The sequence below is a fragment of the Microtus oregoni genome, unplaced genomic scaffold (genome assembly GCF_018167655.1).
Source record: "Microtus oregoni isolate MIOR12 unplaced genomic scaffold, Mior012 000109F_ref0000275, whole genome shotgun sequence".
NCBI lineage: Eukaryota > Metazoa > Chordata > Mammalia > Rodentia > Cricetidae > Microtus > Microtus oregoni.
Window position 1 is genome coordinate 2,776,509 of NW_024544727.1, and position 26,257 is coordinate 2,802,765.

A 26,257-nucleotide genomic window follows, 5' to 3' on the forward strand; every position below is an offset into this window, starting at 1 on the left:
GTGAACAGGGGTATGAAGTACGGGAGGTCTAAAGTGCCAAGGGGATGGTACTCGGGGAGCCAACTGGCGGCTTGGTGAGCAGTCCAGAGTCTGTGCTTCAAGGCAGCGGCTTTTAACCTTCCTAACGCTTCAGCCCTCGTGTTGTAGTGACCCCCCCACCATAAAATTATTTTTGTTGCTACTTCATAACTGTAATTTTGTTACTGCTATGAATTGTAATGTAAATGTTTTTGGAGACAGAGTTTCACCAAAGGGGTCACAGCTCACAGGTTGAGAACCACCGCTCTAAGGGGACCTAAGGGTCTTAGCCAAAAGGAAAGCGCCCTGGCAAACAGCTTGAGTATCCTGATCACCAGAGGGGCTCATGAACCATTGTGCCCCTTTTGACCTCTGTGACTAAGGCAGATAACTCAGAGTTATCCTTTCTCTCCAGCCACATGGATGGTGAGAAGTGTTTGGTGGTCCTTGCGCACTATCTAGAGATTCTAAAATCTCTGGACATGGGTGGCTATGGCCCCATGTAGCAGCCAATCAGCCAGCTGTGTTGGAAACGTGGTCTGCTTCTTGAGCCAAGCCTCATCTGTCCTGAGATTATTCCTCTAGAAACAAATGTTCCCTGACAAGAATATGGACACTTCGAAGACCCAGGGTCTTATGCTGTGCTCTACTACAAGCAGTTCTGGGAGCGGCAACGGCTGTGTTGCTCAAAGAGCACAGGGACCCAAAAGCTCAATGAACTCCAGGCAGAAGGTGCCAAACTGCTCTTGGAGATAGTCAAGCGGTCATGCCTGATCATGCAAGTGAAACCAGAGAGCCCAAACTGGTGTCATGTGATAGATGTTAAAAGTCACTAGATGGCCAAGCTTGGTGGTGTATGCCTTTAATCCCAACATTGAGAAGGCAGAAGCAGGAGGATCTCTGTGAGTTCGAGGCCAGCCTAATCCACATAGCAAGTTCCAGGTTGACCAGAGCTACATAGTGAGACCCTGTCTCAAATAAATTAAAAAAAAAAAAGGAAGAAAAAGAAAAAAGAAAAGAAAAAATCCCAAAGAAGAAAGGAGTCACCAGACATCCTGGTGCAGGGGGTGGTGCCAGGCTGTGTCAGCTGCACTTTGAGGAGGCATAGGAACCATAACGAGCTATAAAGATAACTGTTTCCTTGTTTCCTGCCCCTTGCCACCATGAGGCCACCGGCCTGGCATTAAAGTAACACCTTGTTACCTCTCCCATCTTTTAGTTGATCTGCTTGTGGTCGGATATAGTATTTTTGTTTCTTTGTGTTTTGAGATAGGGTTTCTCTGTGTAGCCCCAGTTATTCTGGAACTCACTCTGTAGATCAGGCTGACCTTGAACTCAGAGATCTGCCTGCCTCTTCCTCCCAAGTCCTGGGATAAAAGGCATGCGCCACCACCTCCAGACCAGATATGATGATCTTCATCTGCATGGTGGGGCACCCTATTACTTATAGCCCAAGTCACTGAGACCCCCATGGGTTGGCTGGATAAAACTATCTCTGATCCTGGTTCCCTTCCCATCTCTCTCCATTCTCTGACAACATCCAGCTGCCCGCAGCCAAAGGAAACACCCACTGAACTACTAAATGCCCTTCACTGGGTGCTTGTACAACCAACCACACCTGAAGCCGGGGGATGGAACCATAGGCCAATTGGCAGCCCCCATCCCATAGAGAAGTCCATCCTAGAGAGGGGCGGGGGAGGAAGAATGCTATGGGGCTTGGGAGGTTAGAGCTGATAGGAAAGAGGTTTTATTCTCAGTCTAGGCAGGCCATATCTATGCCCCCTCCTTACTGGACACAGGTCTCCAGTTTTCATGTGGTCTCCTGCTCATTTGGGGGCTCCTTGGGTCCCTTCCTGAGTTACATACCCATGACCCCACCTGCACAGATACTGGGTTTATTTTCTCTTCATTCTGATGCTGTCCCAAAGTATATTCTCTATCCCCCCTCATCTCAAAAACTCCCCAACTACCTGTGCTGCTCTCCCCATCTCAGTCTGGGAGTTCCCCACAGGGTCAAACAGCCAGGACCCTCTGCTGCCTGGAACATCCTCACCGAGTCCTGTGAAACAAACCACATGGAAATACAAACACAAGGAGCTGCACATAAAATAAAGGGGATAGCAGCGAGCAGATAAAATCACCTCTGCCCACTGTCTGGTTATGGAAGCTGCTTGTTCTTGGCAGTTCCTTGCAGTGGGTACCTAGAAGTGGGTAGGACAGGAAGTCTGACATAGGTGCTGACATTTACTGATGTCATCTGCATGAAAACATCTCCCTAGGTATATGACCTGTGTCTTTTTATCTTTGTGATCTGTGTGTGGTTGTCTCCTGGAAAGAACCTCTATGAAGCTCATTAGCAGCTTGTAGCCTTGCAAGTCTCTGTCAAGCAGACCTTGCCCATGGCTGAGCTCGGATACAACACCAAGGCAAAAATTCCCAAGGGACACCTTCAAGGTACAATGCATGGCAGTGTTTTGGAGGTGAGTGCTTTGTTATCTCTCCCCCGTGGAAGAGACCATTGCCTAGAGAACAGGGATCCCCAGTGTGAGAATATCATGGCTGGCAGGGGATTCCATGTGTATACCGTGAACTCACCAGGCTTGGGGTAATACTATGAAGGCGTGGTCCCGGCTGACCTTCTAGATTTTTGTTTGTTTGAGATAGGGTCTCTCTCCATAACTCTGGCTGTCCTATTCACTATACAGTCCAGGCTGACCTCAAACTTAGAGAGCCACCTGCCTCTGCCTCCTGAGTGCTGTAATAAAGGTGTGTCCCACTATGTCCAGCCCCAAATATAGAATGATTCAGATTTTTCTGTCATCCTTACACAGGGGCTATGTTAATTTTTGTATTGTTCCAGTTTCTGTGTATGTGCTTCCAAAGTGAGCGCTCCCGTAATTTTTTTTAAATGGTTAGGGGCATAGGCAATACTGCCCTCAGTATCTTTATGTGGAGCCAAGGCACACGGTTTCCCTTCTGCCCTTGGACTCAGACCCACTTCCTTGGCCTGGAGCTGTTTCTCGAAGGAGAGGTTCTGCTAAGGCTGGCCCAGAGTGGACTACCCAGAGTCCCCTCCCCCACCCCTGCAGTGACCAGAGCTGCCTCTCAGGAGGCTTACAAACCTGAGGCCAGAGAACAGTAGGAGTTGCACAGCTGGTAACTTGAAACATTTCCTACTTCCTCAGCCTCCTCCAACAGCATCTTAAAAGGGTGTCAACAATTCTCCACACCTTCCATTTGTGGGTACCCACAAATTCAGAGATGCCCATATTCACCTCCAACACTCCCCAAAGTCCTCACCATGTTTCCCTGTACTTAGTTTCAGCTGGAAGATGTGGGAAGTGGGGCTGAACAATCCAGAAAGGCTTCCCTGTAGAGGCAGGGTTCCAGAACCTGCTGGCGACTGCATGAGGAAATGAGGCTCAGAAAGACAATACAGTCTCCCTATGAGGAAGAGGCCCAGAAGGCTCCATCAGGGAGTCCTTGTTATCTAGAGGTGAACAAAAGTGACAGAGACGGCCAAGAGATCCAAGCTGGAACTTCCAGGCTGGATCTGGGCAGGACATACTGTTCTTGGCTTCAGGCGCCTTCTAGGAATGCCCAGCTTATGGCGACTTTCTCTGAAAGGCATATAAGCTCTGGGCTCCCCTCACTGGCTCTCTGGGGTGGAAAGGAGGAGTTTTACACAATAAAGGGTACCCACAAGCAGCCTGTGTGAATGAGGATCCTTTTCCTCTGCAGCCTGTCCTGGGTGTGTCTGCTGGAGTTGGAAGAGGCTCGCTGGAGTTCAGGAGGTGTCAAGGAAGATGATATGACTTTGTTGCACACTTTACAGAGGCCTTTACAAACACCACATACCTGCCGGAAGATGGAGGTGGAGCTGGTCTGGAGCCCAATCTGAGGGGTGGGGACTGAGGCAGGGGCGGGACAAAGCATGCTGGAGCAGGTTGGGGACTACTAAAAATCAACCCACAGGAAGAAGACCCAGGAGAAACACTATGGGAGCATGGGCTATGGTGTGTGGAGTCTCACTGATTTGGGTGCTGGACCTAGGTCATCAGAGCCTGGTTGAGGAGCCTAGCTGTGGCCCTGGCAGCTTCCAGCGTGGGACTGGCAACAACACACGGTGTTGCAATCGGTGTGCTCCAGGTAAGACAAGGAGGGGAGCAGGAGCCAGGATGTGCACCAGTGCCCTGCCCAGCTCTCACACAGGGAGGGTGGGTAGGAAGACTTTCTGAGTCTGGAATCATGTGTCTGGAACTGAGAAGGAGGTAGAGGGTCCATATGAGTCACTTGCTCAAGACCAGAAGTGTGGGAGCAGGGGCTGGAAACTTCTTCTTCAAGAGGGATCTGGGGTCAAAGGTGAAAGAGGACCATCTCAGGGTCTGCTGGGTGGGTCAAACCTTAGCTCTGTCTGGGTTGGTGCCCCAACATTGTCCTCTGCCCTATCCAGTGTTTATGTTACCTAGAACGTGTAGAGCAGTCTGAAGACCCCTCAAAGAAAAATATCTTAGCACTTCACCCCCATCCCTCTGATACAGAAAGAGGCAGCTCTGAGGACCCATGTGTCTGTGAAAGCAATGTGGACAGCAGTGGCTGCAGCTGCTAAGGTGTTCCTAGTACCCTGATGCAGCATAGGCCCAGGGACCTTAGAAAGCCCCAGGTGACTCCCATATGAAATGGGACTTATGAAGCCATAACTTCAGAACAGTGGGCAGTATGTATATTAGTGGTCAGCCATCTGAGATGGAACACTGAGCTGGACAAAGCCTAGGATCTTGCACTGGGGTTGACTGAGGATGGAGGCCTAGCACCCTAAGAACTTGAAGGACCAGTAGGAGCTCTGAAGAGGGAAACTCTGCCTAGTTCCTGAGAGTCTTATTCTTGCCAAGACAAGGAGAACTGTCCTGAAGGAGATTGTATATGTGTCATGCCGGAGTACCACTGTGAAGACCCTCAGTGCAAGACCTGCAAGCACTACCCCTGCCAACCAGGCCAGAAGGTGCAGCCTCATGGTACGTCCCTGGGAGATATCTCCAAGCTAACCACGAGTTTAATCTAGAGCCAAGCTGGTAGGGATGCCCAGTGAGCATGTGTAGGCATGTAAGAATGCTTGCACCTACAGGGCGCGTGGGTATATACTCTGGGTAGACAGGGATCTGCATTCTAGATTCTAGAAGGGATGGGTGGGCCAAGTGGTCTCAGAGTACCTGAGCCATTCTTCCTATTAGCCTGGGATTTTCCATCATAATGAGGGTGTTGCTATCTTCTCAGGGCTGGCTGTGAGAGGCTGTGAGGACTGCCCAGGTGCTGGTCTGCTCTCAGACTATGACTCTGACTACGGCCAGGTCTTTCCACCAATCCTATCCATCTTCATAGGGACCAATGTATCATTCTAGTTCTGGAATAGGTGTACATAGTACTGCTTGTCCAGCCTCTAGTCCTGCAGACATTAGATCCGGTGGATTGATAGACCCTAGTCTGACTTTTTTTTTGCTTGTTTGTTTTGTTTTTTTTTTTTTTTGAGACAGGGTTTCTCTGTCCTGGAACTAGCTCTTGTAGACCAGGCTGGCCTCGAACTCACAGAGATCCGCCTGCCTCTGCCTCCAGAGTGCTGACTCCTTCTTCTTTAACCTCAGTAGTCCTTATAGTCTGTCTGTCTATCCACAGGGAATATTAAGTTTGGCTTCGAGTGTGTTGACTGTGCCATGGGCACCTTCTCCGCAGGCCGTGAGGGCCGCTGCAGACCTTGGGCCGAGTAAGTCCTGGATGAGTAGCCTAGGCCCACTCTTGAGGAAGCCTCTCCCACCCCTCCCTTGTAAACCCTCAAAGGCCCCCATTCATCTCCCAAATGTCTCAGAGGCTAACGGTCCCAGTGTGACTGCTTGGGTAGCCAAGCCTGACAGTGTCTGTGTCTGTGTCCAGCTGTACCCAGTTTGGATTTCTCACCATATTCCCTGGGAACAAGACTCACAATGCTGTGTGCATCCCGGAACCACTGCCCACTGAACGCCATGGTCATTTGGCTGTCATCCTTCTGGCCACGACTGTTTGCATTCTCTTCTTAATCATAGTCCAGCTCTGCCTACACGTATGGCAGCTGAGGAGGCAGCACATATATCCCCGAGGTCAGTTGTGTCCCTGGGAAGGGGAACATGCAGCTCAGGCTACTTGCTGACCACATTTTTACTGCAGAGACGCAGCCACTCTTGGAGGTGCAGTTTCCACCAGCTGAGGATGCTTGCAGCTTTCAGTTCCCCGAGGAGGAGCGTGGGGAGCAAACGGAGGAAAAGAATCGTCTGGGAGATCGGTGGCCATGAGGGCTCTTCTTCCTCTGTACTCCAAGCCAGACCCTCTAAGACTTGCCCAGACCTACCCTTGGTGAGAGCAAGGACTCTACTGTGCATCCTTCCCTGGGCCTGGCCCTGCTCCCCTCGATGGTGGAAGTGGGTGTAAGAGGATGGGGGTGAAGAGAGTAGTGACTCCTCTTGGATCCTGTGGCTGTCTTCCTCTTTTGTCAGCTCTGTTGGAGTGGGGTCTTTAGGCTCTCCAAGAGAGAGCACTGAGTGTTCAGGACAAGACCTTGTACAAGTGGTTTTCAATAAATATTTTTCTAGTAACCTGAGTGACTGTGTTCTAGGGACAGAGGAAAGTAAGGTTCCCAGGGCTGCATTTGAGGACACCCCTTGTCATCCTGTGCCCATGGTCACTTCCAGGGCGTAGAATGGAAAGGATGGTCTAGTGAAATATCTTGGCAAAGGCTCCTGCCTCTAAGCCTGATGAGTTTGACCCCACATGATAGAATCTGTCAACCCTGACAAGTTGTCCTCTGACTTCCAAATGTACGCTATGCCACATGCCTGTGAGTGTCCACACAAGCACACGCGCGTGTACAAAAATGTAATAAATACTTTTAGAATGATCTTTCAAGGGAGTGGAGGCAAGGTTAATCTTGGCCACAAATCCTCAGGAGGGACCATCAGACTAGAGAGGCTTTTGGAAGGAGGTAATCTATACTGAATACATGCCTTCTTTGCTTCATCTTCTATTTTTTATTTATTCCTCCGTAAGTTTCTTTGCATCGTGTATAACTCTCTGGAGCAGGAGTTGATAGTTGTGAGCTACCACATAGGTGCTAAGAACTGAACGCAGGCGTGAGAGAGCGGCAGGTGCTGAGCCAGCTCTCCAGTCCTCTTGGCTTCTTGTCCAAACCACTTCCCCTCACCTCTGTCTGTTCCATTTTAGGCAACCATGTACTGAGCCTGTAGTCTTCGGGATACTGCCCTTTGGGATGCCTGGGAGACTGGGTTGGATGGCACTTTAGGACTTTAAAAATCAGGCTTTAGCCAGTTTCCATATCAGCATTTCCTGGCACGAGGCAAATTCTCTGGAGTGCACAGTGCATAGTTTTGGCTCTGAGGCCCTCCGAGCAAAACATCTCTCCTGCCTCTTGGCAGTTGTAGGGGCTGCTCATAGAAAGATCCAGTAAGAGCAAGGTGTAGTGACACGTATCTTTAATCCCAGCACTCGGGAGGCAGAGGCAGGCTGATCTTGGGAGTCCGAGGCCAGCATGGTCTACAAAGTAACCAGGACATCCAGAGCTACACCCAATAAGGCCACCCTGGAATGGATATCCAGGGAGTGGCAGGCCTGAGGGAAGGAATTGTAGCAGCACCCTTAAGGCATCTGCACACCTGGGCACTTACTTGTTCCTCCTTCCACTTAATGTCTCCTGTCTTTTATCTCACAGCAGGTAAATAGGGATTGGGGGGATGTATCTGCAACTTCTGATGCTAACAGCCCCATCAACACACAGGCACCTGGAAGAGACTGGAGGAGGAGATGGAAAAATTGCCATGGAAGTGGAGGACATTGGGATCAGAACGCACAGCGCTCAGGGCCACATGAAGTCTCTTGGGGATGTACCAGCACCCTCATTGCCTGGAGCTGCCTCTTCTGTCCCCTTTTGGGTGGGTTAGGAGTCAGGCACAATCTACAAAGTCTAGAGTAAGCCTGGGAAGGGAGGTGGAGGCTGGGGGCATCTCCTAGCTTGCCTATCACACCACACCCCTAGATTCTGAGCAATAGGCAGTCCTGCCTTCCCCTGGAACTGCCACAGGTGGGGGCATCCCCAAATAGCATGACGTGTGCAGACTGCTATCTTCTGGAAACTCCTCCGTGGGTGACTGATGGATGTGATAGAGATGGCGGGAGATTCTGCAGGGTGGGGTGAGGTATGCGGTAGTCTCCCATGTACCCTTGCCCTGCAGTCAGCAACGCCCCCAATTCCTCTCATGTTCACCTCAGGGGCATAAGATGAACTGTGCCAGCCTGTTAGATGTGGGGATTTCCACGAGAACCGTGAGCTGTGCAGGGTCTGTTCAGTTCCCCAGGGCTGAGAGTTTGTAGTCAAGTAGGGACAGAGTCCATGACTGCAAGCAGGTGCGTGTGAAATCCAGGAGTACTAGAAACGTGGAGAAGAGGATGGGCTGAAAAGATTCTGCTGCAGAAGCCTCCTGCCACCTCCTGCCACCCCAGCAGAGACCATTTCAAACCCTGCCTTCTGAAGTAGGGACGACATTTACCCACCTGCAGAGTCTGGCAGCCACAGCAGCTGAGGTGTGTCTCTGCTAGGCCTAGACTAGCAGGAGGGAGGTTTCACTGCAATTCCCAGAAACCCCTACCCCACAGTAGCCACTCTCCATTTCTTCCGGAAAACCACAGCACACACACACCCCTTGGCCTTGATTTCTTAAGTTTTGTTCTCAGATAAAGAGCTAGCGCACAGGCCCAGTTCCCAGAAATGCTTCCGGCCACAGCTGGTGACTCCTGCCCAGCCTCCACCCTCTCGCTTGCTGAGAGCCCACAGCTTGAGAGAAGGACCTGTATCATGGAAAGTGAGAGGTCGCTTCCTTTTTACAACTCGACAACCCCTCCCCCAGCTCCAGACAGCAGTCCAGAGACCTTGGGGGGCAGGTGGGTAATGACTGCTCCTAGCTACTGAGGCATGACCAGGTAGTACCTCTACGTCTAGGTCTTCTATTGGGCTGGGCTCACATTTCAGGGACTGTCCCTTATACAGCCACTAGCCCCTATGGGAAGCAGCTGAGTGGAGAAAGAAGGTAGACATCCATCCCTTACCTACCCCATCTTCCCAAGAAGCTCCATGAATTAGGGTGACTTTCTGAAGACCAGGCTACTGTTCGGGCCCCTTTTTAGATGGTGGGGGGGGACTAGAGTGGGAAAGTATGTAGGATGTTCCACTATTGTCTGACCGAAGCTAAAATATGCAGAAAGCTCCAGACCCTATGTGTGCGTGCGTGTGTGTGCATGTGCGTGTGCACATATGTGCAGTAAAGGTCTGACTGCAGGGACAACAGAAGGCACAGGGTGCTTGGGTCAGAGCTGTGAATAGCTCAATTCCCCACATCTTCTGAAGGAAACTCTTGACACTTTCAGCAGGAGGGTCTCAGGATTCTCTCAGGAGAACAGGGAGTGATTAGAAGGGAGGATATATTCAGCTGTCAGGAGCCCCGTTCTTGGGTGACCAACCCCAGTGGCAATCGGTTGCTCTGCAGGGCCAGCCCAGAGTTGATGCCATCATTCAGCTCCTTAACCCCCAGTCCTGTCATATTGTTTGAATATCAGAGAATACCTTGAAGCTGCCAAGTGGCCAGGTGCTCAGATGCCCCACAGCCCCTCTCTCCCCAGAGTCTGATGAAGTCCTGAGCTCAGGGCTCTGGGGGACTTGCATGTAGGCTGTGAAGAGTTGAGGAGGATCTGGAGGAGGTTGATGGGTCCATCGCTTATCATTCCCGTGGAATGAGTGAGCAGCAGGAGGTCCCTGAAACCCTTCTTGACATGCTCTGCAGCTGCCAGGAATGAAGGGTAGCAGACAGCCCAAGCCCTTGGGGAGCCTGTGGTTGGCACAGCAGGACAGGCTACTGCCAACGAGTATTTGTTACATCATGGTCTCAGTAGAGGTTCCATGTCCCCACAACAGCAGAGGAAGCATCTTCCTCCTGAGAGCTTTGTCACCCGTACTGACATGAGATGACCCCCCCCCCCAGGGGGGGCAGGGCTGCAGCTCCATGTGGTGCTGAGAGCAGAAATATTTGTCACGCCAGTGATGGGGATACAGCTCTGACTTGGTCAGGGAACTGTGAGGAGGGGGAGAGGCTATGGGAAATCTAAGTCTTGGAGGAGGCACAAGTCGAGAATGCAGTGACAGGTGGCCCCAAGGGGCATGGCTAGTAGCACCATGGCTGCCAACAAAAATGTGACCTTGACCCCAGGAACAGGTGTAGATTCACCAAGACATAGGGCACTTAAGCTCTCGGGAGGCTGAGTTTCCATTTTCTTAGCTTCAGTGGGCTTCAGAGCCAATAGACCAGAGACCCTCTGACCAGGGACAGGCTTTTCCTGGACTGTTACAGAAGATGCTGGGCTTGGTCACCTACAGACAAGAGTGTGCTTGTACCACACCTTGTACCTCATGCCCTAGGCCACAGCAAGACTGGAGCATCTGGATGGAGAAGGGTTGTGGGGAGTGTGCAGAGATGTGAGATTGCTCACAAGCTAAAGTAGGGTCTCTATAATTTCCTTGGGATCTGAGCCTCAGTTGTTCAACTGTGAGGAGTTTCTGGAAGGGAACTTCCCTGTATGCGGACAGAGCCCTCTACTGGTGGCCAGGCATTGCATCTTAGAAACTGGCTCAGTTTAGACTGTTGTGCAAGGAAAGATCCCTTACCTCCTGAGGGATTTTGCTTCAATAAAGAACAGGGACCAGTCTGGCATTTCTCCCGTGTGATGGAGCTAAGCCTGATGTTTGGGACCAATTAAAGGTCAGAAGGGAAAACAAGGAAGAGGATATGCAAGAGAGTATTCAAGCTGAGCAGGTCCTTTTGCAAGTTGGTAGGAGGTTGTCTTTGGAGTTTTGTAGGGGTGGGGTAACTTAAGGGGACAGGAGTTGGCTGCAGGGACTTAAAGGCAGGATTCTGGCCACTTTGGTGTAAAATGTGAGGTGGTCAGAGGTCTCCTTTCAAACCTCCATGCTAACTAGGAACATGACTATTGCAGGGGGTGGCAGGGGAGGAGGGAGAGCAATCACGAATGTCAGCTTAATGTCTGTCTTCCTTCTCCTGGGAACTGCCCTGTCTTGGCCAACTCCTCTATACCTCTCCCATCCCTGACAAACTCCAGGCCTTTGTGGGGAAGGAGGCTGTAGACCCTGTTCCACAGTGTCTGAAAGGCCAAAAGAAAGATGGTGGGCAGGATGAGAATGAATCCCGGTACTGCTCCAGAATAGTAATGAGGTAGGATAGGACTTCCAGAGTTCCATGGGCATCCGAGACCTTTCCTGGGGACTCCAGGGAACAGAGGGTGAGTCCCAATGCCAGGCTGAAAAGGTCATGAAGGCCATGGAGTTTCAGGAGGATCTTACAGGATGAGAAAGAACAATAAGTGGGAACCCAGGATTTGGTGGGCTGCCCCATAGAAGGAAAAACAGGTCAGTGAAGTTTTTCCCTTTCTGAAGGATGCACTCCCATTCTGCATGCAGCTCCCTCTCCTTCCGCTAAGGACAACCGAGGAGCAAAGAGAGGAAGGTGACAGAAGGGCTTGGGGCACCCAGGTGGGACCGGCTTCTGGAGGCCGCGTTTGTCACAAAGTAGCCTTTATAGGTCCCGGAGAGGGCACGGCCGCGAGCAGGGTCGCTGGTTGCTTGTGGCGGCTAGGAGCCCCGGTGGCTCGCGCTCCTCTGTTCCTCCTCGCGCTCTTCCTCGGACGGCCCCAGGGAGGGCTCCCCAGTCGCGTCCCTGCTGTTTTCTGGGGACCCAGAACAAAGAGAGGGCTCGGACTCTGCTCTGGACCCTCCGCTGGAGTCAGGCAGCCGCGATTTGTGGAAGGCGCATATGGGAGCAGCCCTGGAAGGCACCGGCTTGCGTGCTCCAGGTCGGTCTGCTGTGGCACGTGCTGAGGACAGTGTAGAGGATGCTGCCTCACTGGAGGGCCTGGGAGGCAGCGGCGGCGGTGGCGGAGGCAGGCGGGCAAGGGGGCGCGAGCCCCCCAAGCGCGGCCACACGTCCATAGTCTCGCCGTTGTAAAGGAGCACGAAGCGACGCTGTGACAGCAGAGGCAGCATCTTCTGACAATGCAAGCTCTTTTGGCAGGTCTCAAGAGCTAGATCTGTGAGGAGGACAAGGTGAGTGAGAGGGTGAGTGAGGTGAGTGAGTGAGAGGGCAGTTTGGAGCAGGGCAACTTCTCCAGCATGTCCGTGAAGGGTTAGACGTAGGTGGGTCAGGTGACAGAGACGTTGGAGCAGAAAGAGGGCTTGGGGGGCCTTGCAGATTATGGGGTGTTGGGAAACCAGACTTGTAGAGTCTGAACTTGGAGGCAAGCTGGATGGGTTACCCAGAACTGGACAAAGAAGCAGACGGGAATGCTGTGACAAGGGGCTGCCCAGAGCTCACCCAAAGTCTCCATAACCACTCCAGGGATCACCTCCTTCAGGACTTCACAGTTGGTATGTAGGGCAGGATTTGAGTTCATCTCCAGCAGCCACACCTGCGGCAGACAGCGGTCAGCATCCCTAATCCACCCACAGCCCAGTTGGCCAGTAAGAAGATTGTTCTCTTGGTCCCTATCAAGCTATGTGATTCTGGGCAGATTGTTTCTTTCCATGGCTTTCTTCCCCATGTTTGCTCAAGGAGTTAAGACTGCTCTTGAGGGCTGCTCATGTCCCGTAGGAGGAGAGCTTTATGACACATCCGACTTTAGGGCTGAGCCCACCCACTGGGCCTGCGTATGCGGTCATTGTACAGATGGGCTCCACCCCCTTGTGCCAGCCTACCAGACCTCATCTTCCCAAGACAGCACCTTGAAGTTCTCATCAATCAGGAAATCACAGCCAATGAGATCAAAGTAACCCAGCTTGCATTCCAGCTTGGACTTGACCGCCAGGAAGCAATGGGCCATGATCTGCTGCATCCGCTTCTGTGGGCAAAGCAGGGAGAGATCCTGGCTGTGGCGGGTTGACCCAGGTGAAGTCACCTCTCACCCGCGTAGCTCTGACTGCCCACATTTTCACATGCTCAGAGTTACAGGCTCACAGAAACACATTCAGCAAAACCATACTGTGAGGCAGGTACCAGGAGATACAAAAGTGAAGAAAATTAGAACTCGCAGCAGAGAGACAGCTAGAACACACAAAACCCTGGTAGAACAGAGAACGTTATAGCACTTCAGGTTGCTTTAGTTAGAAGCTTGGGGAGAGGAATCAACCCAGCAGGTATAGGTACTGAGAACCCCAGAAAGAAAGGAAAGGGGCAAGGAATTGTAAGAAATGACAGAAAGGTTCCTAAATTTGATGTAAAACATCAATCTCTAAATTTAAATGGTTCAATTAAGTCTAAGAAGGATAAATTAATAGACTTATCATATCATTTGATGTGGGAGTGATTTCTTATTAATAAACTGCCTAGGCCCATTTGATAGGCCAACCCTTAGGTAGGCGGAGAAAACAGAACAGAAGGCTGGGAGAAAGAAGCCGAGTCAGGCGGTCGCCATGATTCTCCCACTCCAGACGCAGGTTAAGATCTTCCCTGGTAAGCCACCTCGTGGGCTACACAGAATATTAGAAATGGGTTAGATCAATATGTAAGAGCTAGCCAATAAGAGGCTGGAACTAATGGGCCAAGCAGTGTTTAAGAGAATACAGTTTCCTTGTAATTATTTCAGGTAAAGCTAGCCGGGTGGCGGGACACAGCCCCGCCGTTCATACAACAACAATCATAAGCAGACTTTCAAAAGATAGAGGGGGCTTGGGAGGCAGCCCAGTCAGCAAAGCCCAGGCTAACAAGCATGAGGACTTGAGTTCAGTCGGAACCCATGTGCACTGGTGTGATGATTCCTTATTTGCAGCCCTTCTGCTGGGACAGCAGAGCCAAACAGATCCAGTAAACTTCAACTCAACAAAGACATGACTCTGTCTTTAACAATGAGGATGCCATCTGGGGAACAGCACCTGAAGTTGACCTCTGACCTTCAAAATTTCACACACATACCCACAGGCATGAACATATACACAGACACACATGCACATACAAAATCATAAAAAAGACTGAGAATGTTGAAATTAGCAAGAGAGAACCTATTCATCACATAAAAGGGATACTCAATAAGATTAATAGTCACTTTTTCATCAGAAACCATGAGGCCCGAATGGAATGATATATTCCAAACACTAAAAGGAAAAACTGCCAACCAAGAATTCTATCTACAGAGGCTAAAAAGAGAAATGTTTAGTTGGTCAAGTGCCATCTACTGTACAAGCACAGACTGATTTCGGTGCCCTAGAATATATAAATAGCCAAACATGGCAACTGCATGCCTGTAACCCTAGTCCTTGGTGGTGATACAGGCAGATTCTCTTATAAGAGACCCTGTCCCAAAAATAAAGGTGGAGAGTGACCGAGGACAGACACAAGGCACCTGCTACAGGCCTCCACATGCATGTGCTACATGTACAGACATCACATACATGCACAGCACATACAAATAGTAAAAAGGATTTGTTTACCCAACAAAATCATACTTCAAAGCCCAGGCTAACAAGCATGAGGACTTGAGTTCAGTCGGAACCCATGTGCACTGGTGTGATGATTCCTTATTTGCAGCCCTTCTCTTATAAGAGAATCTGCCTGTATCACCACCAAGGACTAGGGTTACAGGCATACTTCAAGAATAGGGAAATTAGGAACTGGAAAAATGACTCAGCTGTTAAGAACACTTGACTGTTCTTGCAAAGGACCCCATTTAGGTTTCCAGAGTCCACATAAGGCTGTCCACAGTCTCCTCTCACTCCAATCCCAAGGGATCCAAAGCCATCTTTTGGCCTCTGTGAGCACCAGGCACATATGTGGTACCCATACATACATGCAGGCACTCAAACACATAAACATTTTAAAATCTCTTTTTTTAATGAAAAAATTAAGACATTCCCACACCTTTAATCCCAGCACTCAAGAGGCAGAGGCAGGCAGATCTCAGTGAGTTTGAGGCCAGCCTGGTCTACACGGTGAGACCCAGTCTCAAAAAACATATAAACAAAAAGACATTTCCACATAAGGAAAAGCAGAGGCATGAACTCGCATGAAGAAATAAAAATAAAAACCCTAGTAAAGGTGACTATGTTAAGTAAAAGACAGCATATCTGTTTTTTTCACCGGAAATTGATTTTCCTAACAAAGCAACTGAATGAAGTAGATCTAAAGTCAGCACAATAGAGAATAGAGCTATAAAATAGGAACCATGTTTTTCTATGTTATTGAAATTAACTATGTGAATCAGAATAATTATGACTAAGATGTTAATGGTAATCTCAAATACAACCACTAAGAAAACAATAAGATTACAACTAAAAGACACACTAGAAAGCATATGTCTGCTCCAATAAGAGGTGGTAGTTGAGGAAGTAAACAGAAGACATATGAGACAGAAAATAGCAGTGCCAGGCAGTGAAGGCCAGCACCTCCAATCCCAGCACTTGGGAAGCAGAGGCAGGTGGATTCCTGTGAATGTGAAGCAAAACTGGTCTACAGAGCGAGTTTCAGGACAGCCAGGGCTACACAGAGAAACCTTGTTGCAAAAAGACAAAGTAAATAATAGATAGGTAGATAAATAGGTAGATAGATGATAGATGATAGAGATAGATAGATGATAGATGATAGATAGATAGATAGATAGATAACGATTGGACTACATACATAGATGGTTAAAAAGCAGAAGACTTGACCAATACTATGAACAAATGGTTGTACAGGACTGGTAAGATGGCTCAGTCAATGAAGGTGCTTGCTGTGCAAGCCTGGTGACCTGAGTTTGATTCCTAGAACCTGCTGTGGCCTCAGCACATACAACATCACACCACAAACACACACACACACACAGTGGACAACAAGATGGCTCAGTGGGTAAGGACACTTGCCACACCAGTCTCAGGACATGAGCTCAGTCCCCAGGTCCCACAGAGGAAGAAAAATCCTGCCCTCTGACCTCAACATTCTCACCACGGCACGTGTTTGCCCGCACTCACACACATACAATAATGTATAAAACAAGGGCAGGTAAGGTGGCTTCTCTAGCAAGGGTACTTGATGCCAAGCCTAACCACAAGTTTCGTCCCAGGACCCACATGGTGGAGGAAGAGCTACTGAAAGTCATCCTTTGGCGGTGACCTTCCTCCGCACCCCAAAAAGGATGTTAAAAATGTATTTAACATTGAATGTGGTAGCCTATGCCTTTAATCCTAGCACTCAGGAGGCAAAGGTAGGCGAATCTCTTATCTCTTACTGGTTTGATGCCAGTCTGGTCTACATAATAAGTTCCAGGCTAGTCAAGGCTACATATTGAGACTTTCAAAACAAAACAACAACAACAAAACAAAAACCTAGACTCCACAGACCTTTACAGAACCTTCTAATGAACAGTGGGTTATATGATCTTTTCAAACGCGCAGGAATGTGCGTGTGCATGTGGGCCTGCCTGTGTGTGAATTACAATGTGTGTGGTATGTGCATGTGAGTGTGCCAAAGTGCATGCCTGTGCCTATGCTTCCAGAGTGTGCTCTCTGGACCTTGGCTGCGCAGCCTAGGGTGTCTTCCTTTATCAGTCTATGTCTTATTGCCTGGAGACAGGGCTTCTCACTAGACTAGGACCTTACCTTTTCAGCTAGGCTGGCTAGCCAGTAAGCTCTCAGGTTCTAACTGCCTCCACTCTTCAGTGCTGGGTCACAGGCATGCACAGCCACATACGGCTTTTTACATGGATATTGGAGATTCTAACTCATGCTTGTAGATAAAGTGCTCTTGACCACAGATCAAGCTCCCTAGCCTCCAAAGAACATTTTAAAGATACAACATATATTGGGATAAAAAGTGTTCATTCATTTTTTGTGTGGTAGGTTAGAGCCCAGAGCTCTTGTGCATGCTAAGTAAATGCTCTACCACAGAGCATAATCCTAGTCCTCTGCGTTTTGTTTTGTTTGAGTCAGGATCTCATATAAACCAGGCTATCTTTGAATTCTCTGTGTAGCTAAATATATGTTGAGTTATTGAAACTCCTGCTTCTGACTCCCAAATTGTAGGATTACAGGCATTGTGCTACCCCACCTGGCTCCTGGCTTTTTCTTTCTCAACTTTTCTTTCTTTTCCTTCCTTCTTTCCTTCCTTCTTCTTGATTTCCTTTCTCTTTCTTCTTTATTTTTTTCTTCCTTCCTTTCTTCTTTCTCCCTTTCTTTCTTTCTTTCTTTCTTTCTTTCTTTCTTTCTCTCTCCCTTTCTTTCTCTTCCTCCTCGTCCTTCTCTCTCCTCTCCTTTTCCTTTGTCCCCCAGTAGACCTTATTGGCCTGAAGCCATATAGATCGGACTGGCTTAGAACTCACAGAGATGTTTGCCTCTGCCTCCTAATTGGGATGAAAGGTGTGCACCACCATGCTCAGCATAGTAAAATGAATTTAAGGAAACACTGTAAATATCTGTGCACTAAATATATTATATAAGCAAGGAGAACTGCAAAAAATCACCAGAAAAACTAATAAATATCAAAATTTAAAAACAAACAAGAATAGAAAATCTTAATTGACATCAACCAAGTGAGACTGAGGGGTGATGGGAAACCAGTGTTAATGACAAACCTTCCCTCCAACTAAAAGTCCAGGCTACTTCACAGGGTGTGCCAATTTTTTGTTTTTGTTTTTCTCATTATAACAAATACCTGAAAGAATTACTTTCAAAGAGTAAGGACTTTTTGCTTCATAGTTTTATGGATTTCCAACTACAGTTTCTCAGGTTTGAGCAGGGCAGACCATCACAGGGGCGAATGTGTCAGAGCCTGCTCACCTCTTCATCAATTTGATCATAGACCTCAAACTTCTAAAATTATGAGCCAGAATAAAACATCAAGACATCAAGTAAAGGGAAATGATACATTTTCATATCAAAATCAGATAAAATACTAAAGAAAAGCTATAGGTCAGCATTACTTATGAGCACAGACACAAAAATACTTAAATACAATAAAATCAAACTCAAAAGCATATTAGAATTATCACATACCACTACCACCTAGAATTTATTCCAGATACGTAAGAGCAGTGAAAGTTAATCGATGCAATACACACAAATAGAATGTTGGAAAAATAATACATGATCATCCTAATCAGTATAGGAACAGCATTTTATATTACTCAGCATCTTACCCTTAAAAAATACTTAGTACACTAGGGAGAGAAGGGAATTTGTGAGACTTTCCCTCAAATCAGAAGAAATACAAGGACGTCTACTTTTGCCTCTTCAACATGATATTGAAAATGACACCTAGAACAATTAGACATGACTTTACTACAACTACATAAGCTTCAATGACTCATGAAAAGCCACGCGCCTTGCCCAACCCAAGGGCAACATGAACACAGATTCCCCACTCGAAGCCAGACTGACCGTGAAGGTGGTGAAGACCCAGTCTCTGGGGAGGCCCTTGGTCTTTCTAAACTTGTCATTGATGTATCTGTTGAGGTGCTCCATGCTCCACACAGTGCCTTCTTTCAGAAGCATGTACAGTGGACTCTTCTTCTGCATGAACTACAGCAAAAGCAGAGCCTAGAGGTCACTCTCCGAAGAGACCACTCTATGGATGCTTTATCCTAACCTTCTGACCTTCACAGAAGCTCCATTCCTGTCTCCCATGACAAGTGCTTCTGAGATGTTCACGCACACACCTCCTAGTCGTAAAATCCCCACAGACCCTAAACAAGGGACCTCTTGTTTGAGACTCCCATTCTACCTTTGGCTCTAAGGTCCTTCTGTAGGACACCTGAGTCTCTGTTGGGGTAAAAGCTAGACAAAGGCTACTAAGTCACTCTCAACCCTGGGCAGGCAGACCCTTCCTCTGTGCTCCCAAGCAATCAGAGTGTTTCTCTGAGCTCATCCACGCCTATAGAAAAGGGGCTTTACCCATAAGGGGTTTCTTACCTGATTGGTCAAGTGACCACCGAGGTCACTGGAATGAGGGTCATACAGGCTGAGGGTGAGGCGGGCATAGCCATGGCCAAAAAAGACCATGTAGGGCATGGTACAGGCGATGAGCAGGTAGGAGCGCACATCAAACTTCTTCCCATCTAGTAGCAGCGGGTTCTGGATATATCTAGGGGGTACCATAAGGGGCACCTGGGACTGAGTGGCTTGGTCAGCTGGCCTAGAACTGTCATCCCCACAAGAACCATTTTCTCATTGCCTCCCTCCTGTCTTAGACATGACAGCTAGCTGAACGCTGTCCATGATCAGAGGACATTTCCGAGTTTGAACTGGTCAGAGGAATTGGGAAGAGGGCCTCATAACCAAATCTCTATCTACTGCAAGTGTCTGGCCACCTTAAAGTGTAGCTCCCTTAGGAAGTTTCTGGGAGCAGATTGGGCCCCTGTGGTGGGGAGGGCCATCTGGAGGAGGAAGGCTGACTCTGGATCCTGAACGGTGAATGGCTTTGGAAGGGAGAGGGTGTTCCATATAGTCTTCAGATCTTCAAGACTTAAGGTAGGGAGAGTGTGTTTGGGGGGGGGGCCCTATAGAAGGGGAACAAGGCAGCAAGTAGCAGCCATGGCCAGAGAAAGGGTAAATACTGGCAGAGGGTAAGGCACTACTGGGACCTTTCTAAGGGTGATCTGAATTTCCCCTCCTAGTCCTATGTGAAACTGAGCATCTGGACCCCACTGTAGGCAGATGGACCCTTGGTCAGCTCTGCATTGCAGATAGGTTGTAGCTGGGCTGGAGAGTAGGGAAGACAGATACAGGACAGAGGACCTAGGGACCAAGCCCTCCTTGACGTGCCCCCCCCTCTCCAGTGAGCCTGTGTTTAGGGGCAGTCTTATCTGCCATCCCAGCTAAAATGTGGCACCTCCTCTGCGCAGGCTGTAGGGCTAGATGTGGAGGCAAGTTGTTTGGATGCTACAGCCTGCAATGGCCGAGGGCTTCTCCGCAGCACTGTTTCCTACCACCAGGCACCAACTAGTCTGGGACCCAGGCCCTTCCTGGTATCCACGCCCACACCTCTGCACCACCCGCGCCTGAGGTGCACGGAAGGGCATCTTGCGGTAGATGGGGTCGTCCTCAATGCTCTGGGTCTTGGCCTGCAGGGCAGCAGCCTCCTCCTGGCTCCTGATCAGAAAGATGCCCTTTCCCTGGTTGGAGGCCGTGGGCTTGCAGATCCAAATCTCGGTTTCTGCAGGGAGTAACCCCTGAGCCTCTGGCCCTGAGTGCTCCTTGCCCCTCCCATCCCTCACCCTGCCCTGGCCCTGACCACACCCCAGCCTTGACCTTCCCTTTCTTTACCCCGCCCCCTCAGCCCTGACCACTTCGACCAGCTCCAACTGGCTTCAACCCTTGTCCTACCCTGATTTCGCTACCTCGCCCCAGTTTAGAGGGCGGTTCCTTTGTCTCACTTTAATCATACCCATAATCTGGTTATGGCCCTGCCACACCCCTACCCCTAACTAAGGCTACCACCACCCTCTTTTTCCAACCCCTTAACACCAAGTCCCAAGCCCTGGCTTCACTTTTCCTCTCAAGAACTATTCCACTTTTTCCAGGTCTGGCCTTGCCCAACCCTCTGCCCACCCTGCTGGGCTCCGAACCTCATCTTGTCTACCCTTTTAGAGTGCCTGGCCCTACCCAGGGGCCTCTCACCATCAAATAGCGTGAAGAAAGTCTGTCTCTCGTCCCTGATGTCCAGCCGATAGGTCTCTGGGAAAAACTCGTCCATTTTTAGAACCCTTGGGAGAGCAGGGGGGTGAAGACATGGGAGGGCTGTCCTCCGACTTCAACTTGGCCAGTGATCTGGTAGTTTGACCTGTAGGCTAGCTGGAAGGGGCTACCAGGTGTCCCCCAGCTATTTCCTTTGCAAGGCCTCTGTTCACACTGTGTCCTTGCAGAATATCCTTTTACGTGTCTCATACTCTCAGCCTCTGGCTGCCAGCCCCACTGTGGCTCCTCCATCCCATCTCCTTGCTTTCTCTCTCCCCTTTGCTCTCTTCTATGTGGGTTGATTTCCAATGCCAAGACTGTGCCTGGCATAGAACCATAGTATGTATCTGAGCTCCCAAACTGCCTTTTATTATAACTCAGTTCTGGTCTCTCTCAGCTATCTACCCCTGTGGCCCAAGGCATCCTGGGCTGGGCCATGTAAGCTCCCAAGGGCTGATACATCCTTTCCCCAAAGGGACATACGTCCTGGTCTGAGTAGTTACCTCCAGCATGTTTGTAGATGTGGGTGGATATGCAGAGTGAGAGTATAGATGGGTCTGGGGGTAGGCGGGCAGACGAGTTGCTGGTCAAAGTTAGTAAGAAGTAGACAGCTGGAGACACAGATGTCTAGGTGGTGTTATAGATGGCTGTGTTTAAACGCTACCTTCAGGGGCTGACAGCGAGCAGTTGGTTGAATGAGAAGATAGATCTCTAAGTAAACATTTGGGTGAGTAAATGGCTGGGGAGGTAATCAGTGAACCATTGAGGTTCAGCTTGGTAAGGTTAGAGGAAACCAGATGGATATGGCTGAGCAGATAAGAATGAGTGGGAGCAAAATGTTGGCTAAGTGGGTGGAGCAATGGAGAAGTGCAGAGGGACATCCATGGGTGGCTGTTGTGGGCAGAGAGTAAAGATATCTGAGCAAAGGATGGTGGGCATGTGCTGGAGGAGAAGCAGATTGGTAGACCAGCTGAGGAAAGTTTACGGAATGGGGAAAATGGTCCTAAAGATGGAGGTAGAAGTGGGTGCACCCCTGGGGTTGGGCGGGGTGGGCTCACTTGGATTGGGCGCTGGGCAGCAACCTGGCTTTGCTTAAAGTGCGTCCATGCTCCCGCAGGGCACTGAGCAACCCGATCTTGGTGGTAAGCAGCTTATTGTTGGGGAGCTGGAACAGCAGCTGCTGGCCTGGCAGGACAGAAAGGATTGTGTGGGTGGTGCCTTGAAGCTGCTCTGCCACATCTGCTTCCCTCAGGGTGTCCCCTACCTTCCCGGAAGCTGCAGTAGTTGTCCCTGGACTTGATCTCACACCACTTCAGCTTGTAATCCTCACAGCGGCTGTCCTGTGTGCGTTGCCAGCCCTTGCTCTCACAGTAGTTGCTGATTCTGTGGGGTAAAAGGCGTTAGTAACTGGGGGGGCCCTGCGGTTGTCTGAGGAAGACAGGGCAGGAGTGGTCACCCCATAGCAGCATCATGGGCTAAGTCCACACCAGGGGTCGGAAGGCAGACCAGGGCTGCCCAAAGTCCACTCACATTGATGCTCCGTTGGTGCCTCCGATGTAAAAGAAAGGGCCCTGACCTGGACTGGGCTGCTTGTCCCCTTCCAGAAAGAGCCCCTCCAGGGAGGTCAAAGGGAGTCTGGCGGCTTCTTCTTCCTCCAGGAGGTCTGTGGGCAGGTAGGTGGTCAGAGGCCTCAGGCTTCTGGCTCAGTAGGGTTTTTCCTGCCCCTCCCAGCTGCCAGAGGCCCCACCTGCATCTTGGTCCAGCTGACTTAGCTCAGGTCGGAGCCCCTCCTCGACACTGCTCGCCATCCGTTTCTCATGGGTCCAGCCTGGAGATCAGTGCTGTCAGGTGGAGGAATGGGGAGGTACCCACTCTATCTGCCCAAGCCCAGCCAATGCCAGAAGCTGCTGGGAACTAACCCAACCCCTCTGGACCTCTCTTTGGCCCAACACAGACCTGCCTGAGGGGTCTGAGGGTCATTGCACCCGTGAAAGGAGGCAGTTTCCACCAGCCTTAAATCACGCAGAGTCCAGGTAGTGTAGAGACTACAGAGGGGATGAAAAGGGTGACCCCCACTTCCACCCTCCTTACCAGCAGGGCCGGCTCCATGCAGGGAGTGGGCCAGAGTGTGAGGCAGAAGCCCTTACAGACATGATGTGGGGATGTATGTCTCCAGAGGGCAGGGGTCACAATGTCTATGATGACATCATGGGTGACCCAAGGGTCTATGATCAACCAGGAGAGATGAGAGGCTGCACTAAGTGGAGTTGGGGTAGGGAGTGCCCACTGTAATGGCATGGACAGGTAGAACCTGCAGATTCTTGAGCATAGTGTCCCTATATGTTGTCCCCTGCTAGCTTCTCTCAGAGCCTGGCTGGCTGACTGGACATGGCCTGGTATAAGCCTAGTTCCCTTCCTATAAAATGCTGTCCCTGGAGGTCCTGACTTGAGAGTATGTGGAACCAGTCTCAGAGATACTCTGCATTCACCTGGTGCCCGAGTGTGGCATCGACGGATCCTGGACCGTTTGGGTCTCTTGGAGCTGACATGTGTCCGAGGGGGCTTACCCCGGCAGTGGATGAATCTTGTATGACTGCGTGTTGCAGGCATGAGGGCACCAGGGCGATGAGCCTTTGAGGAAGATGTAGTCCCTACACCCCTTCGGGGTCTTCGAGAAGCTTGAGATCCCAGCCCTCGGATGGGGCAGACAGCTGGGCCCACCCTGCCTGGGGAAGGCTGACTCCCCATGTCCTGGGCTGTGCCTTCAGCTTGTGGCTCACTTCCACCTCTGTGATGGCCATGAGGCCTCCCAGTCCGTGGGTGCAAGGCCATCTTTGCATTCCGTCTCCGCCGGGTGACTCTTCTTCGGCTGAGACGGCCCCGACCTCGACAAGTGTGGCCTCTGTGTCTGCTGCAAATAGGGTGCCCATCAGTCTTGCTGTTGGTAAGGTGTCCCATCTGCAGGCTTGAAGGGCAAAAAGGTTCCTAGCCCCGATCAAAATTCCTACCAGTTATGGCTACCCAGGTGCTCAATCCTGGTTCTATCACACAACCTGTTTAAAGCCACCATCACCTTTCTTTCCCTGCCACTCCTGTCCTGGACGCGGCCGTTTTTCTCTATTTTCCATACTTAGAACATTTTAGGGCATTTAAAATCTATTCCTAGATGAATCTTTGTGCCCCACATTAAGGAAATAAACCCAGTTTGTTGGTCAGGAGTGAGTGAGGAGACAGCACACAGAGTCTTGTGACTGGGAGGGGAAGACAAGTTGCTGCCCTTGGATAGGAGAAGGTCAGCTCTAAAGAGGAAACAGGTCTGTGGCTATAGAGTGACTGACAGCAAAGAAAAGCCAAGGACAGCAACCAGATGAAAGTTGTCTACCAATTCCATGCCCCCTGAGCTGACAAGACAGGAAAAAATTTTCAAAAAGTTCTGTAGGTAGGGTGGAGAGAAAGCCTGGATTGAGAACCTTATACTTCTGTAGAGGGTAGGCTGCAAATGGGGGAATCCAAGGTGTCTGGAGACCCATTCCCACTTAGAAAAGCTTCCAGGAAGAGGCTGAGGTAGGAGGTGTGGGTGTGCAGTCTGCAATCACTGGGGAAGTCCTATGCACTCCAGTGCGTCTCCAGAACCCAGAGCCATGGGGACCTGCTATGGAAATGGGACCTTAAGACACTGGTGTCCAAGCCGGGCGGTGGTGGCGCACGCCTTTAATCCCAGCACTCGGGAGACAGAGGCAGGCGGATCTCTGTGAGTTCGAGACCAGCCTGGTCTACAAGAGCTAGTTCCAGGACAGGCTCCAAAACCACAGAGAAACCCTGTCTCGAAAAACCAAAAACCAAAAAAAAAAAAAAAAAAGACACTGGTGTCCAGTATTGTCTACAGCATAAGAGGCTGCCTGGCCCCAGGGAGATCTTAGGAGGTCTTCTAGGTATGAACAAGAGGAACATACAGACTCACACAGGAAGAAGAAAAATGTGGAAACTGAAGGACTCTAACTCTCTTCTAGAATGTATTTGAGAGTGGGAGAGATACTGTTTCCTAAAAAGGTGCTGAATTCTAACAGGATAGGAAGGAGCCTGTGAGAATTAAACATGAAACACAAAGGTCAGAATTAAGTCCAGGAAATTGTCCAGAAAGAACTGAGGACAGGGCCAAAAGGATCAAACCAAATACAAACCCACAGAGACTCAACATTGTAGCTTGTTGAGAGACTAGGAAAGAAAAGAAGTTGGACATACTATTTGGAGTTAGGGCGGGGTTGCCCTGTGATCAACCAGAGCCCTCTACCCTTTGAGGAGGGCACACGTTGGAGTGCCAACTCCAGGAACCTAGGGAAGTGGGAAACTAGCCTGAGCTTCTTTCAAAAATGAATAAACAAATAAAACCCCCACAAAATGACAAAAACTTTCCTTAAAAACCCTACTGGGTGAGTAGGAATATGTCTACCCGAGAGAGGAAGGGTAGCATCTAAGCTGGGACACTGCCAGCAGCTGCCCCTGTCTAGTGTGTTCCAGAGTCTCTCTCAGGGTCAGACCCAGAATCCAGAAAGGAAGTTTCACAGTAAGAGTGTCAGTTACTACTTCAGAAAGCAAGCTGTTCAATAGTGGAACAAATCATGTGGTTCTGGGTCTTGGGGAAAGCTCCAGGTGAGGAGCTAGACAGAAGCTTCAAGTCTTTATAATAAATTTAAAATAAACTTTTTTACCTGGTCAGATAAAAAGACCGGCAGGAAATCACACCCCGGTACAATGGGCAGAAGATGCGTTTAAACCTGAAGAAGACGGCCAAGAAAATGACCACATCAGTGTTCTGCTGAAGTTTTCCCCAGACACAACGTTTGGCAACACAGGGCTCTGAGAAGGTGCTGACATTTTCTGAAGGGCTGGTGCCTCCCGAGCAGCGCTCACTGTCTGGGGATGCGTTCTCTGTGGATCTCAGGAGGTGGCCCTTCTGAGGGGTCAGTTCTGGGGAGACAGACATGGCTCTAGGCAAATCATCCTGAGGGCTCCCAGCCCTCCCCAGAGCTTGAGTTACCCACATGGGTCAGCCCCACCCCACAAGACATTCCTCTCTTGGCTAAAACACTGGGGTTTGGAGAGAGAGTGACCTCGGCAGAGGACTGAGCTCAGCCAAGCTGCCCAGTCTCTGGCCGGTCCTCTCTCCTGTTTGTCTACTTCTGGGAAGGGCAAATAACCAGGGTACAGGAGGGCAAGCACTCAGCCTCAGCCCTGGTCAGGACCCTCAGCAGGTGACCAGCCAGTGTCTCTTACCTGCTCTGCAAGGTCTTAGGAACCCTTTGCTGGGATACAACAGTGGTGACCTGGCAACTGTCTCCAGGCAACTGTTACCCAGGAACTATGATTCAGCAGCTGCCCAGAGGTAAACAAGAGTTTCAGGCGGATGGTGAAAGGGGCCATTGTGTGAGCTGAGGGGCAAAGCAAGAG

General features: G+C 49.9%; 2 protein-coding genes and 1 non-coding gene across 4 annotated transcripts; 1 reads left to right on the forward strand and 2 right to left on the reverse strand.

Moving 5' to 3' along the window:
• Positions 1-2,806: 2,806 nt before the first annotated feature.
• LOC121443613 lies at positions 2,807-2,908 on the reverse strand. The gene has a single exon (XR_005973678.1). It is a non-coding gene; the product is annotated as a U6 spliceosomal RNA (small nuclear RNA).
• Positions 2,909-4,016: 1,108 nt separating this feature from the next.
• Positions 4,017-6,632, forward strand: LOC121443610 (tumor necrosis factor receptor superfamily member 18-like). The gene is made up of 5 exons (XM_041645432.1): positions 4,017-4,167; positions 4,911-5,033; positions 5,689-5,776; positions 5,944-6,146; positions 6,214-6,632. The coding sequence occupies exons 1-5, from the start codon at positions 4,017-4,019 to the stop codon at positions 6,336-6,338; spliced, it is 690 nt and encodes a 229-aa protein (XP_041501366.1). The 3' UTR covers positions 6,339-6,632.
• A 5,117-nt stretch (positions 6,633-11,749) lies between these two features.
• Positions 11,750-23,656, reverse strand: LOC121443589 (protein polyglycylase TTLL10-like). 2 transcript variants are annotated; one of them, XM_041645403.1, is made up of 13 exons: positions 23,590-23,641; positions 23,299-23,502; positions 22,557-22,637; positions 22,340-22,472; positions 22,074-22,192; positions 21,868-21,994; positions 20,753-20,838; positions 20,117-20,288; positions 19,046-19,217; positions 18,515-18,655; positions 12,895-13,011; positions 12,489-12,582; positions 11,750-12,204 (listed from the first exon to the last, which is right to left on the reverse strand). In XM_041645403.1, exons 1-13 carry the CDS (start codon positions 23,639-23,641, stop codon positions 11,750-11,752), a joined length of 1,953 nt encoding a protein of 650 aa, XP_041501337.1. The 2 variants fall into 2 exon arrangements, with proteins under 2 accessions (XP_041501337.1, XP_041501338.1); XM_041645404.1 differs by having other exon boundaries at positions 23,299-23,656.
• Between the last annotated feature and the right edge of the window lie 2,601 nt (positions 23,657-26,257).

What these genes read in the sequence shown, in the direction of transcription:
- LOC121443610 (XM_041645432.1), top strand. Translation starts at nt 4,017, where the DNA reads ATGGGAGCATGGGCTATGGTGTGTGGAGTCTCACTGATTTGGGTGCTG. An exon ending in CGCTGCAGACCTTGGGCCGA is followed by an intron (nt 5,777 to 5,943) that starts GTAAGTCCTGGA and finishes GTCTGTGTCCAG; the next exon opens with CTGTACCCAGTTTGGATTTC. An exon ending in GCAGCACATATATCCCCGAG is followed by an intron (nt 6,147 to 6,213) that starts GTCAGTTGTGTC and finishes TTTTTACTGCAG; the next exon opens with AGACGCAGCCACTCTTGGAG.
- LOC121443589 (XM_041645404.1), bottom strand. Translation starts at nt 23,641, where the DNA reads ATGGCCTTGCACCCACGGACTGGGAGGCCTCATGGCCATCACAGAGGT. An exon ending in GGCACCAACGGAGCATCAAT is followed by an intron (nt 22,193 to 22,339) that starts GTGAGTGGACTT and finishes TTTACCCCACAG; the next exon opens with AATCAGCAACTACTGTGAGA. An exon ending in GGGTCTTCACCACCTTCACG is followed by an intron (nt 13,012 to 18,514) that starts GTCAGTCTGGCT and finishes CTTTGCCCACAG; the next exon opens with AAGCGGATGCAGCAGATCAT.